The sequence below is a fragment of the Mus musculus genome, chromosome 12, assembly GCF_000001635.26.
Source record: "Mus musculus strain C57BL/6J chromosome 12, GRCm38.p6 C57BL/6J".
NCBI lineage: Eukaryota > Metazoa > Chordata > Mammalia > Rodentia > Muridae > Mus > Mus musculus.
This window is the reverse complement of record NC_000078.6, coordinates 52906866-52922341: the sequence shown is the minus strand read 5'-3', so window position 1 is coordinate 52922341 and position 15476 is coordinate 52906866. Positions and strand designations below refer to the sequence as shown.

Below are 15476 nucleotides of genomic sequence, written 5' to 3'. Positions count from 1 at the left end.
AGGGTTCTCCACGCCCTTGTCTACTTGCTCCTCTAGGACTCTGTTCTTGCCGTGCCTCTGTCTGGCAAGTGCTATTTCAGCAAAGCCGCAACATCCTTTAAAATCCAATTCAGTGTGCTCACTAGCAAGATTTCCCTGATCTTCCACCCTAGACGCTTATAACCACAGCAAGCTTCAAGCCTCCACTTACCGACCCCTGTTCTAAATTATTGAGAGGTCTGTTTCCCACCCTTGAGCTCCTTGAGAAAGGGGCTGAGGTCTCACCCACTTTGGAACAAAAGTGCCTGGCACACATCTAGCCACCATAGAGGGGAGTGCACACCTCACGACTCATCCCGCACACCATCGCCCAACAGCCTGCAGCGCCGGGGGATATCAATGCGATCACTCTGCACTCGAGAGTGGTTGATGAATGTCCCCAAATTTTACTCGGTGAACACCATGTAAATGAGCTGTCATGTTCCTTCGCTTACAAAATTACTTGCCAATTACACTTAGATGACCCAGCATAATTGCCATATAAACTGTACCCTGGCTGGGGTAACCTGAATCATCAATTTAACTTTACCCTCTCATCATATGGTACTTAGCACACAATTAAATAAACGGCCAGTCACTGTACATTTTCCCAACAGAATGAAGTGGCTTTGTCATTGGTTCCTCGGTCACAACAATCTAGAACACACCTTCAACTATCAGAAACTGAAGGAGAGAACTTTGTGCATTTAAGAAATAATTTCCAAGTGTTTTTAAAAAATTAAAACCACGTGTTTGAAAAGTCTTTTTCTTGAAAACAGACAAAAAAATTTTTTTAAAAAGGCAAAAACCTTGTTCCTCCTAAAGAGACGCTGCTCCCAAGATCTCAGTTCATAAAAATGGCTCCAAGCCTTTGAAAGTGAGTCTAGCTCCTCAATCTATAATTTATTTCAAAGACTGTGTGTGTGTGTGTGTGTGTGTGAGAGAGAGAGAGAGAGAGAGAGAGAGAGAGAGAGCAGCTCAGTGAGGTTGACGCTCTTCCCTGATAGACTGGCTAATAACTTATGCAAGATGGAGATAGATGGGTGAGACTCTGAATGCTGACCGTGACTCTGAGTGACGGGATTTTCATTCGCTGCCCGGACGCTGCCTCCACACCTGACACAGGTAATCACATTGACTCCTCAGCTCCTCAGCATGGAGACATCAGGCCAAACGCGTGCTCAAACAGAGGTTCTGTCTGAAGGGACTATTTGACTTCCAGAACATACTGTTTGGAGGCCCTGATTGAAAAGAAGGTCAATGCTAGCCCAAATATCTCTCTACCCCCTGAGGTGGAATAATTGATGTGCGGCAGCCCTTAAGGATGTGGAGTCACCAGGGTGATGGATGGATATACGTATATTATTCACACGTACATCTGCTAATACACAGGTCCCAGTGCAAACACCAGGACTTAAGAATATTATGTGGATTTAGGACAATCCCTGAAGGACTCCGGTTCCATTAAAATCTTGTTTTGGCAGCCTGGGGCAGATCCATTCCAACTCCCACACGCTTTATGCATTCAAAAGGGGGAACCAAACCACTTTAAAAATAAATTTAATAAATTTTTGTAATGTCAAGTTATTAACATCCTGTCTAGTCATACAATGTTCATATTTTTAAGAAGTAATATTAAAGCTGCAGAGATGTTAACCCTTCTAATAGCTGAATTATCATTTTTATTTCCATTGTGGTTTTTTTTAATTGCTTTATCTTGCCAAAGGAGATGAATCACACCCCTACAAACAAAAGGAAACCTTCGGGTTCCCCCTTCTTGTCACAGATTCACTAGCCAAAACACAGAATTTCAACTTCTTTAAGAAGATGTGAGCCATTCCTACCATACACTCTTAAGTACTCAAGGAAGATGTGCAAAAGTCGCCCAAATAGGAGAGTCTTCCTCGCCTACCACTGCTAATGTCACCTTCCCAAAAGTCATCCCATAGGTAAATGTTCTCCTGGTTAATATAAAAATCTGAAGTTTTTACTATATATACCAGATAAACTGATTCAAGTTCCCAAAATTCCATGTGATAAGATGTGAGTCCCTGGTCCTTAATCAATGCCCTCAGCCAGTCCTGTGCATGGCCCACAGAACGCAAGGCCTGTCTGCAAACTTTTCTTCAGTGCTCAGTACACCATAGCTCTGGATGTGCTGTGCTCAATAAGCTCACCACTTCTCTGATCATCTAGTTAAAAGCAGCCATTACTGTCTGAGAAAAAAGTAAGCTATAAGTTAGTAAACTGGGCACTAACGATATTCAAAATCATGAGAATTGTTACATATTATGGCCTAAGAGCCCTTAAACCAAGCAGGAAGGAAGTGCAGTTCTTCCTGACTGGGAAAAGTAACACGAGTCTCCTAGACACACAGAATGAACCATGAGAGCACTGGAATGTGGTTATGACCGTCACATGGCCAAAATGAGCCTCCCTCTCTGCCTATGCCCCCTCCATGTCACAAGCAAAGGCAAAATGCCCGAATGCTGTAGTTCCTGACAGACCCCACCACCACCACCACAGCAAACGACTCAGGCTGGGTGCTGAGTATTTCAGATAAACAGGAGAAATGGTACCATATCCTGCTAAACACTCAGCCACACTTTAAACTGATGGGAGCCAAGGGACAAGCAAATGGAACGTCAGAGCACTCAGAAAGCTGTAGCCTTGCTCCTGAGGCTGAAGGGGGTGGTGGGCAACTGGGCCCAACGCACGCTCTGGGCTTTGAAGTCTGGCTGACTGAGCCCTGTTCCTGAGGAGCACAGCCCCACGGCAGGCAGCTCCTGTTCTTGTGAAGGAAGCTCAACTTGCTTAGGCCATGGCTGTCCGTCATCTCAGCAGAGAAGGGGAAGCAGGAAAGGTGAGCGGCAGGTGAAAAACAAACTCTTGTGATCTCTTAACTTCAAGCAATGAAAAATGGAGCAGAGGTAGACACAGGAGGGCCAGCAAAAGACCAGCAGTCAGAAGTGTTTGGGAACGCTGGTTTTTCTTGGGGTAGAAATAAAGGCGATTGAATCAGAAATGAAGCACAGAGATCTAGATGGTGATGGGAGACGTGTGCGTCTGCATTTTCTGATCATTCTCCTAACCAGACACGTCCGGTCCTCTAGTTAAATCCAATTGTGTTTATGAAGATCCGGGCGAGGGCACAATAAAGATGGGACCTCGAGAACAAGTGGAGTCTGGTGCTCCTCTGCCACCTTGTGGCAGCCAACACAAATTGCAGGCACTAATACTAGGATGAACAAAGAGGGTCAAAAGGCTGTGCTTTTAAAGTCCACCTGTAAATGGGGACTCAGATTTCCCACGCACAAACACGGATCTGCCTCGGTTCTTATTACCTACAGTGAAAGCTGTTCCTAGAGGATGATAGAGGTTTTTTTTATTACATGGGGTCCCTGAGCTGCTGCTGCAGGCTGCCTGGAAAAGGACAAGAAGGTTGTCTGCCAGTGTTAGACTGAATATTCGTGGAGCACGGTTTGAAAAAAGAAAGCAGAAATAAGGAAGAAGCTAAAGTGCCCATCATGACAAGATTTAATTAAATAAGCCGGGGCATGTCCACGTGATCAAACACTAAGGAGCTGTGAGAATGTACCGGAGTTCTTTTGTATACAGATGGAAACAGGTCTGTGGAAGCACTTTACTGACTTATATCCAACACGGACTTGCAAGTGTGCTCGTCTCACATAAAAGGGCTCCACAGAACACAGAGCAGACTGCCTGGGCTGGTTAGTCGGCAGGGTGGAGGTCTGTGCTTTTCGCTTTATGCTGTCTCACGTTGTTTGCTTTTCTCACTGAGTGTAGCGTGATGTTTCTCTTTAACTAGACATTGAGTGAAAGGCAGGGGCTGAATCGCGCTTCCTCAGTCCACACTACACACTGCTACATCTGTGGAGTGATGATGTCCCAGTAGCTTGGTGTGCGCGCGCACACACACACACACACACACACACACACACACCTGGCAGTGCCTGGAGGCCCGGCTCATGCGGAGAAGCATTCATCCATCTACACACCTCCCTGCATCTGAGTCTTTCCCACACTCAGTTGGGTGTAGTTCAGGGTGCCATAGACCAGAACAGGGCAGACAAAAAGATGTTGTCTGACATTTCTGACTGAACATGAGCGAGTCTCAAAAGCAGCTCTTGGTGTGAACCCCTGATTCGCCCTGTAATCTGCTCCTGTCCCCCTCCCCCAACCCACTCCCACTCACCCAGTATTCCATTCCCACTGCTCTGATGTTCTTGGGTTTTTGTTTTGTTTTGTTTTGTTTTGTTTTGTTTTGTTTTGTTAGAGACAGGGTTTCTCTGTGTATCCCTGGCTGTCCTGGAACTCACTCTGTAGACCAGGCTGGCCTCGAACTCAGAAATCCGCCTGCCTCTGCCTCCTGAGTGCTGGGATTAAAGGCGTGTGCCACTACCGCCCGGCTTGCTCTGATGTTCTTAATCTCCGAATCCACCTACAAACTCTTTGATCTTAAACTCGACCCTCTATATCTAAGGTTTTAGCTTTGATTTTCATGCCTGGTTTTGCCAGGTGCAGAGGTCCAGCATGGCTTCCCAAGTCTGCCTAAGTACAGGCACAAATTGTTGAGATGTCCCTGTACGTTTGGAAGAGACTTCTTGATGGTTTCCTTTCGAGATATTTTCCATTCACGGCACAGACAAGGGACTGCTTCCTTTGGTATTTAAGAAATGCATGTAAATCCAGAAGTAGAATAGTAATGACCCAACAGAAGACCAGACACAGATAATGAGCAGACAGACCCAAGGAAAGAAATGCAAACGATGCCCCCAAACATGGAGAAGGTGACAACCCCACCCCAAATGCTGGAAGCACAGTGGTCATCCCTGCTAACCACCGCATGGACAAGGCTAAGCAGTGTGCAACAAGCTTCAACAGCAGACGGCAGTGGGCGTGCTCAGCACGGAGCACACACCGCATCGTCTCCAAAGACAATCTAGTAATAGATGAAAGTTTTGAACGTGTATAGCCTTTTTAGCCAGAAAGTCTGAATGTAAGGACATGCTCATACCAAACAAGATGATTAAGGTCTGAGCATGTGCACAGAAGCATCGTTGGAGATAGAAGACTACACATAACCTAAGGGTCTAGCATAAAGGATTGCTTAAAGAAAATCACAGAGTACCCCAGATGGAAATACTGTTAAAGCCATCCAAAGAGGATAAAGTTGTGTTATAGTTACTGCTTTTGATCTGTTGCTAGTTTAAGCTGGGCACAAAGCACCGCACATATGTGTAGCTGTTTTTAAATACTTGGGATAATCGTGTGATGATATCAAGAAAGAGCAGAGAGCTGGTGTCTGAGAGGACAGGAGGGAGGCCTCTCCTCAGACCTTTATACTGCCACCCACTTCGAGTAGTTTCTGCCATGTCTGCACACAGCCAGGCAAAAATCCATCATTTTTGAAGAATGATAACTGCTTGTCCGTAGTAGAACATCAAATACTCTATTCAAGCCAGTCCTCTACTGTGATCATTCAGCTAAACTATGCCAGCCTGGCCTTACCCCCATGGGACTTGTGACTGACTCCTGTCACTCTTCTGCTTGACACAAAGCCAAAAGTTTCAGTACCCCTGAGAAACATTTGGCGATTTAAATCGTCACTTAGTGTCCCTTACTGTCCAGTAGCGCCCTTCAAGGCTCAAGTGGAGGCTCGACCTCACCTGACAGTCCCCTTCCACTCTTTTCCTCCATGACCCTCACCGTGATGTCCCTACCCCAGCTCTCTCCTCTCATTTGATCCAACAGAGTAATCTATGCCCTTCAAGGCCTTCATCTAATTATCTCTAGGAAAACATTAAACCTTTTCTCTGAACTCCTTCATTTATCTTATATAATTTTCCTGGTCAGGACTATATCGTATACCCTATGGTCATCTCTGTTCAATAGAAAGGCCCAAGAGAAGGCAGGTTCAAGCAGCGTGCTCCACACGGGGGCGGGGTGGGGGGGGTCTCATCCTGTGGATCGAGACCCCTTAGGAGATTTGGGAGGGTCAAAACCCAGAGGTTTACATTACAGTTCATAACAGTAGCAAAGTTGCAATTAGGAAATAGCAATGAAAATTCTTTTCTGGTTTAGGGTCACCACAACATGAACTGCATTAAAAGGAGGCAGTGTTGGGAAGGCTGAGAATCATTGCTCTAGCACCTCAGGATCTGCCTGGTTGCACGGGTGCTTCAGATATATGAACTAAAATCTTGAACCCATAGTCGCCATTGTGTTACACAGCTCTCACATATCAAATTGAAAATTACAAATGTTGCTTCTTAAGACAAGCATGGTGGTATCTGCTATTCTGGTACTCTGAGCTGGTGGCCAGCCTGAGCTACGTAGTGAGTTCCCTGACATCCTGGGCTACATAGTCAGAGAGTTCTTATAACAAACTTAAAACTGCCAGACAACATGAAATTGATCAATCCTTGTGCCATAGAGTATGGGACGCCTACCCAAATTTCCTCTCCAAGTTTTAAGACTGGCCCTACCCTAGGTTTAGTCATTGCTCTTGCCCAACTCTTTGGTCTGGCTGGACTACAGTAGTTCACCCTAGATAGTCTGACTGGCTATAAATGAGTTAAGATCTGGTTTGTTTTCCTGGCTCCGATGTCTATGGAGTGGTGCTCATTTGGTGAATTAGGTATGTCTTCCAAGGACTCTGGAGATGAGAGATCTCCTTCCAGAAGCACATGGACAAACTGTGGATCTAGCCAGGATGGCTTCCTCTGTGGCCTTACTGCTGAACATTTCCTTAAAGGAACGAAATCTAAACACTCTCGATGGCTATTTCCTAAGCACACGGTCTATCCCAGAGCTACGTCCTCTGGCATGCGGTGGCTATTCACAATGTTTGCATGTATTGTGCTTCTTCTCAGGTATACATAATTTGAAAGACTGTGGAGGAAACATTAAACGTTTATCAGGAACTCAAGGCATCAGGCGTGGCCCATGCACATGTGAACAACACAGAAGGAACATCGGTAGATGCGATGTCATTATAGCTAACAAGAAACATGCTGAAGGAGAGAGATCAGGCCTGTGCCCCAGTGGAGAGCATGCTGGCCGGCCTTACCCCTATGAAGTTAGAGACAGAGCAAACTGGATAGTACAGAAACCAAATCAGCAGTTGCTTAGGGCTGCAGTGCAGTCTGGGAAGGGCTGAAGGAAGGAATCTCAAAGTGTCATGAGGAGGTTTGGCGTGATGAATGTGCTCACTATCGTGATGTTGGTGGAGTGTATGTATCTTTCAGATTGTCAAAGCTCGTGAACGTTCATACTCTAAGATACGCGATCTCGCAGGCCAAACACTCCAGTGGAGCTGTTTTTGAAGAGGAAACAGACAACAGTGAAGGAAAGAGAGAAAGAGGAGTCTTCCCCGTAGTACATTCGTACAATGCTACTTCTAACATTGCTTTCAGAAAAGACCAGCACCCGCCATCCACCACCTCCAAATGACATTTCCTGAAAGTGCCAGTTTCCAGAAAGATGGGAATTGTATTTTTGAAGGAGCAGCCAGGTTGCAAGCAGATGATTAATTATCATGGAAAATCGCTGATGTACCATGACAATTTCACACTGTTTCCTACAGCTAAAATAAAATTCCTGACTCTCGCTCAGAGAGACATTGTAAAGCTTTAATTGATTAGTGTTGGTGAAAAACCCTTGGCTGCCATCATGGAAAATAATTGAATTAAGTATGAAGATATAGATGTACAGCTGTTGTTTTGGTATTTGTTTATCTTTACGAGTAAATACTAGAAGAGACCACCTATTCCAATGTATTATATCAGAGAAGACAATCGCTCTCAGGTCCCACATTCCTAAAGACTGAAGACTAAATCTTAGGATCTAGAAAAACATGATTTAGCGAGTGTATCTGACAACCTCCACTACTGTGTGACAACCTCCACTACTGTGTGACACTGTAAAAACCCTCTGCTCCCACATCAGGGAACAATAATGGTTTGTATAGACTAAGCTAAGATATGAATCTCTAAGCTCACTTGAATAGTTTTCATAGAAAGGTAGGCTTTGCCTCCTTTTGAGACTAAAAGAATATTAGTTCAGCACAATGATAATACAATAAGATAAAGGTGACAATCAGGGACAGAGGGTAAGGTGGACAGAGAAGCCTTGTCCTATGGTAACTGGCCTGGTAGAGTCCAGGGACTCCCAGTGATTTCTGTAGCATTCCACAGCAAACCATGCACAGAAGTCTAATGTGGCTATTGCACACTGCTATTCTCAGAAGTTCAATGGGAGACTGACTTAACAGTCGGTGAACCGGCCTGCAAACCATAGTTTCTCGCCATTTGAAAAGCAGAGATAAGCAAACTTTACCTATATCATCTCTATGCTAGCCAGAATAGTCAGAGAGAGAGAGAGAGAGAGAGAGAGAGAGAGAGAGAGAGAGAGAGTTCCCCCCTAAGATGGTAATCCTGTGGCAGAAACAGAGAGAGACATCAGGAAGGACTCTTTGGTGACCCACAGCAGTGGGCAGTGACTCCATGTTTGGAATGAGAGCTGCCTGAGCTTCTTAATAGCCACCAATAAAAAGTTCTGCAATTGCTAAGGCTACATAGAGTAAGGTCATAGACACGGTAGCAATTTAAACTGAATGATAATATAAGACTTTACTTCTGACATTGTATTAGCAACATTCTAAGTTAACATTAGATATATAGAGTTAGTTGCAACTACATAACAATACAAAATGCCCCTTCATAAAAGAAACTTCTAGCTTTGGGCTAGCATGAGGTGAGGCTGGCACAGGGATGTCAAGCAAGATTTCTGTAAGATAGCTGAGACAGGGATATGCAATGGTGACACAGGGACATGCTACGCAGAGAGGAAAGGCCCTTGCCAGGCCATCCAGCCACTCCTCCTGGCTTTCGGTGAGCACCCCACAGCTAGGGCACCTTATGCCCTCGTGCCCTCTGGAACCTCAAAAGCTGGATGTGTGTTTTCCATAAAATATTAAATCAAGAAAATTAAGACAGCACACTTGATGTGAAATAAAGTTCATATAGTCCTGTTTAAACACAGATTAGAATTTCTGTCAGAACAGTGCCAGGGCAACGTTGACATTCTAATTAATATAATTTACATCATAAAGCACTGAATATCTTTATCTTGCTATTATGAAATGCCCTCCAAAAAAAAAAAAGAAGAAGAAGAAGAAGAAGAAAACCCTGAAAAGTGTGTTCTACGGGGAATTGAGTGTTCAGGGCAGTCTTTCCAAACCCAGTACAAGAGAGGCACTTATGGCCACTGGCGTTTCTACGGACCGGACTGTCAACCCAGGCTATGTTTATCTGGAGCCTACCTGCATGCATTAACTGGTTCCTGGGGCTGTTTAACTTGCAGTCACATAAAACATGTTCAAAGCACAACATTAAATAAACTAAAGTTCTCTCTTTTTTGTGTCCGTCTTTCTTCCTTCTGCAGTCTTTCCCATGAAACCTCGTGCATGAGACTGTCCGTGGTGCATATTCTATTCCAAATTCTAAGCGTGTAAGAGGGGCAGAAATCAACCCCACACTTGGGCACCCAAGGATTCCTGTTCGTTGCCTTTGTCAATTTTATGCTATCAGTGAAAGGAATAAAGATGAGATCCTCAAAGCCCGAGTTTTCATTTCCTATGACAATGTGCTTTTTTGTCACGCTTTCTCACACTCCGGTACGGGGGTCCCACCCCTTCATAATTGATATCGGCCATTTGAAGCATTCACTACAAACCTCCCGAGGTTCATCAAGTGTATCCTGGTCTATAATTCCTGCTTTAAACAGACTCAAAACATAGTCACCCAAGTGTTATCCACAATGACTCCCTGGTTTTCCCTAAGCAGAGGGCCCGGCAAAATGACAGTTGTATTAATTATCTACTGAAAAATCCACGTAGCAGCAGAAATGATGGAGATCATCATTTTAAATATTTTATTAAAATAGCCAAGTGTAGAACAGATTAAATAGACCTTCTTGATAATGAGGGGCTCATTAATTTTACAAGAACTCCAGAAAGCTTCAGAATGGTCATCAAAATTTTCTCTTTTATTCATTTATTTTTTTTCCCCCCAAGAAGAGGGAAATCTTCAATCATCACTTTAGAGAACACGGGTCTAATAAGATTTTCTAAGGTGTTTTAAAATAGCGTCCCTTCTGGAGAAAGCTTTGAAGCATCTGTTTGAAGTACGGAGGCCTTAGGGGTCATATTATTACTTGAAATGCCTGAAAATGGTCAGCTTGAGGCTTAACCCCATTAGAGCTTGGGTTCATTAGCATATAATGACGTTTGATAACTAAAATTGATATTGGACCTAAACAAATCGCAACATTGAAATCCTTGACAGAAAGAGAAGCCACAACATGATCTTGCCTACCAAGTGTGTCTCCAGGTACAGCCGGAGGCTGTCGGTCTCGGCTTTAGGCGGAGTCCAGTTCTCCGTGGTCTCCATGGCTTCGTTTAGCCACTGAATGAATTCGTCCAGCTTGTTCACAAACCCCTGTGAGAGAAGGAAAAGAAGGGCACAAAAGGAAGGTTAGTTGATTATTTTTAAAGATAATCTTTAAAATCCCAAACTTTGCCTCAAACTATGGCAATTCTTCCTACTGTTCTGCTTTGATGTTTGATTGGTTGGTTGGTTGGTTTGGTTTGATTTGGTTTGGTTTGGGTTGGGTTGGATTTTGGTGATGACCACTGCTCCTGGCCTGAAATCCTTCCAAACAGGAAATCAAGTTCTCTCCTGGATTTTACCTAGAGGCAGCTTCCTAGAGAACGATTAGACCGTGGGGGGCACTGCGTAAGTTACCTCAAAACATCTCTAGTGCGTGACAAACTTCTGCTTGCCCACACCCAAACCACTGCCTGGCTTGGGGACGCGGGGGGCGGGGGGCATTGAGTACAGATGACCCCGCCCATTCAGAGTGTACGGAGCTGAGTTACTAGAGCCGAATGATGAAGACACCGGTTGTGTCCCATCATCAGCCCAAGTTTCTGTGGCTGAGCCTGTGGGTGCTTGGGAGTAGAGAAGGGCAGAAAAGAGACACCACGGAACAAATGCAGACAGACACCTGACTGGCTGAGTATGTCTGGACGGGAAGAAATATTCTTGCCCGGGAAGCACAAATCACAATAATCTTGCGATTTTTCAAATAGTGGTTATAAAATTTTATTGACCATTTAAAAGAACACATCTGTGGAGACAGAAAATATTTTTGAAAAAGTGAAAATCCAGCTATAAACTGAACCTGGCGTCTGCTTTCCATGTGTAGGTCAACAGCGCCACCTGGAGGTCATGCGGTGCAAGGGCGGGCCTCCATGTTCGTTTGGTTTGGTATGCTGTTTCCCTATTTTACAGGAAATCCATCCTCTTTCTTTTTTCCTTTCCTTTTCCTTTTCCTTTTCCTTTCCCTTTCCCTTTCCTTCCTTCCTTCTTTCTCTTTTTACCTTTGATTTATTTTGATCATTATTTTAATGCTTTAATGAGGACATCCTAAGACAAAAATAAGACCAATATGTAGACGTTCACTTTCGTTGTCATGCTTCTCAGAAGTTGAATTTTATTATTTAGTACATCCTAGATTTTTTAAAAAATTCATAACCTGAAATGTGAACAGTTTTCCCCTAGTGGATTATAAGAAAAAGAAATGGGGTAGGATGTTAGAAAAGACAAAAGCAGACGGATAAAGCCCAGAGACACGCTCCTGTTCCAAAGGGAGAGATCAGGTACAGAGGCCCACAGTCTCTACTAGAGCGCGCCCCTCCCGACCTGGGTGGATCTCCGTCTGGCACCCGTGGAGTGGTGCGTCCATGTTTTCCCGGGCTTTCCTAGGGGGCTGTCAATACTTCACATGTCATATTTAAGACAAATGTCCTCGGATGTTCCTGTCACTTCCGCAAGCTCGGCAGAGCCCTGTGGAACTCAAGTCGTCAGACAGTACCCTCATAGTGGAATTTTTGTGGAAGAGTTAAGAGACCCTTGGGCGAGCATAGAAACATATAGACGCGTTATCTGTCACCTACAGGAGAGTGTAGATGATGGCAACTAAAATAGAAATCATAATTTTAGTGCACAGGTCATCCACCACTTGCTGTTAAGTGTGACTTGAGTTGTTGTATATAAACTGGTGTGTGGATTAAAATTAAGTCAGGGCGCAAGCTATTTGGAAACAAGTTGAATCTGAAGGGTAAATAGTTAAGTATGCTATTTTAAATATAATCAATACTAGATGATTAATTATCACCCTCCCCCTCTAAAAACAACCATGAAAGCTTAGGAGCGTGTTCAGGGTCATAGATGTTGTTAGTCAAAAAGTTTTAAGTCATGCATGTCAGATTTCCTAGCAGAACCACGAGTGCAGGGTTAGCTGAGATTTCTGAGATGCAATTAGTAAACCGAGGGCCCTGGGAAACCTTCCTTGAACGAGTGTCTGTACAGCTCAGGCAGTCAACACAACAGGGTGGACATCAGAGACAACAAGGACCTTTCTCTGCAAATGTCTTCTCAACTGCAGCCCACCCTCACCGGTTTTCTTTGCCGGGTGATCTCCTGCCTCCTCTTTTGCCGATGCCAAGTTTCATCCATCGAGACAGAAACATGAGAAGTCTCGCTGTTCCTGTTTGTAACAAAAACCAGGTTGTACTTTCTCTTAGGGAAATCTTGGCTCTCTACACCCCAGTGGGGGCACTGTTGCTGTGTGTGGCCTTAAGAGTGCGGATGCAAACGGTTGAATGGAAATCAGTTTCCCTGGCGTTCAGTCAGCTCTTGATGTATTGATCTCCTGGCTTTGTCCAGTGTTCCAGCACCTCCGTGTACTACCAAGGGCACTTCCTGTGAGTCACGGGACATGTCCTCTCTCTCTCAGAAAGACCAAGAAAGTGGTGCACACAGGTGCATTCACACTTAGACCCACACACAGCTGATGCTTGCTTTCAGAGGGCCCACTGACATCTTTGTGGTGTGAATAAAGGAAAGCAGGCCGGTGTGGATGACAACAGGCAGAAAAATAGGGTAAATCTAGAAAATGCAACTATTTTGAAATAGGGATCAAACTATAATATGACAAAAACTGATCATTCATTCATTCATTGAAATATTTAGTAAGATCCTGCTGTGTATGAAGCAACTGGTAGACATGAATGGGCACAGAAAGGTAAATATCGATATTTAAAAAGATGGCAGAATGCAAAGCATGTCTAAACTCTGATATATTGGATTCAAATGATTTTGTAAGAAAAACAGCTCCTAAGAAAGAATGAAGGACGTATTCTGTTATACACAGCACTCTTATCTGTACATTAATTTGTTCCTTCCTATGGTTGGTACTAGGTACATGAGTGTGTTTCTCTAGTGTTCTGGATAACTATAGAAGTCAGGTTCCTCCTGCCTGGTGCTGCCCTGCACTGTGTGGAGAACGCACCTCCCCCAACCCCAGCGCACAAAGGCTGAGGTGGGAGCCTGGCTCCTCGGTTCCTGGACTCCTCAGCTCCTCAGCTCCTCTCCCTTCGCACTGATCTCTTTCTGCCCCGTCTTTTGAGAGGAGCTCTGCAAGAAAGATCACTAAAGAGTTCCCTCCTAACGTACGGAAGGCAGACTTGAAGGAAGTTAAATGTGACCATTCACGACCATTGCCGTAACAGGCTGAATGACTCCGTTGACTGACAGAGGAAGTGGTCAGCAGGCAGCGTTAGCCACGTCCTGGATGGTCAGTTGCCCTGTGGTGTCTGGCATCTGGATGTGAACCTTGTGTATCTGTGTGTCTTCACCTCAAAAGGATTCTGTCTCCTGTTAGAGACCCCAGATGTGAATTCTGGGCCAGACTAGATCAAATAAGCTGCCAACAAGCAGGGCCATGCAGATGAACCCCGGAACCGTGAACAACAACTTTATGGAGAAAAAAAAAATGGCCAACTTCTATTGGTATTTTAAGTCGTTAAAACCTAATTGCTACTTTCTCCGTATTCCACAGTTAAAGGCCCAGCGAATTCATCCGGATAATTCTAGCTGAAGTAATAAGCACCCTCACTACAGCTAGGATCTGTTGTGTAAAATAAAACACTTAGGACCTGTAATGATCACAGGAGGTGGGGACTCTTGTCACTCTCGGTATGCAGATGAGAAGAGCAAGTGTCTTGTCCGTGCCCTGAAGCTGAAAGGCGATGGACTCAGTACCCAAACCTGGAGCTGGAAAGTGATGAACTCAGTACCCAAACCTGGAGCTGGAAGGTGATGGACTCAGTACCCAAACCTGGAGCTGGAAGGTGATGGACTCAGTACCCAAACCTGGAGCTGGAAGGTGATGGACTCAGTACCCAAACCTGGAGCTGGAAGGTGATGGACTCAGTACACAAACAGGGTCTCACTGGTCCACATGACATCACGGAAGACCAGCTGGCTGACTTGACTGATAGGTTTTTCTTCCCAGAAATTGAAAGTTGAAAATAAATAAAGATTATGTAAGGATAACAGAAGATGGTATATTAAAAGAGAGACACATTAACCGTGAGCCAGGGTAGACATTAGGGAACAGTGGTAGAGCCACTCAGAACTGACTTTGGTTCCAGCAGTTACTACAGGAGTTGTTTCCTGCCTTTGAAATCAGTTCCTTCACCTGTAAAATTCATGCAATAATATTCATTTGGGGGATTCCATGATAATTGCCAGAGAAAGTACATTAAAGGCTACTCATCCATAAATGAGACCTCTTTCTCAACACCCACTGCCACCACCAACACTTGGAGAACATCACAGAAGAGGAGGTGAAGAGCCTGTAAGAGCCGGATGATGGGAGGAGCACTGTGTAAGAGCCGGATGATGGGAGGAGCACTGTGTAAGAGCAGGATGATGGGAGGAGCACTGTGTAAGAGCAGGATGATGGGAGGAGCACTGTGTAAGAGCAGGATGATGGGAGGAGCACTGTGTAAGAGCAGGATGATGGGAGGAGCACTGTGTAAGAGCAGGATGGTGTGGAGGAGCACTGTGTAAGAGCAGGATGGTGGGGAGGAGCACTGTGTAAGAGCAGGATGGTGTGGAGGAGCACTTGTAAGAGCAGGATGGTGGGGAGGAGCACTGTGTAAGAGCAGGATGGTGTGGAGGAGCACTTGTAAGAGCAGGATGATGAGAGGAGCACTGTGTAAGAGCAGGATGGTGTGGAGGAGCACTGTGTAAGAGCAGGATGATGGGAGGAGCACTGTGTAAGAGCAGGATGGTGTGGAGGAGCACTGTGCAAGAGCAGGATGGTGGGAGGAGCACTGTGTAAGAGCAGGATGATGGGAGGAGCACTGTGTAAGAGCAGGATGATGGGAGGAGTACTGTGTAAGAGCAGGATGATGGGAGGAGCACTGTGTAAGAGCAGGATGATGGGAGGAGCACTGTGTAAGAGCAGGATGGTGGGGAGGAGCACTGTGTAAGAGCAGGATGGTATGGAGGAGCACTTGT

The 15476-nt window shown here is 45.0% G+C and overlaps 1 protein-coding gene across 12 annotated transcripts in view; it reads right to left on the bottom strand.

Annotated features, from left to right (window-relative positions):
* Akap6 (A kinase (PRKA) anchor protein 6) overlaps positions 1-15476 on the bottom strand; it is a 456981-nt gene that overhangs the window by 233227 nt on the left and 208278 nt on the right. For all 12 annotated transcript variants that reach the window (XM_006515821.4, XM_006515828.4, XM_006515822.4 and 9 more), the window contains one exon: positions 10419-10541. In XM_006515821.4, the coding sequence (XP_006515884.1) occupies positions 10419-10541 (123 nt within the window). The remainder of the gene's footprint in view (positions 1-10418; positions 10542-15476) is intronic.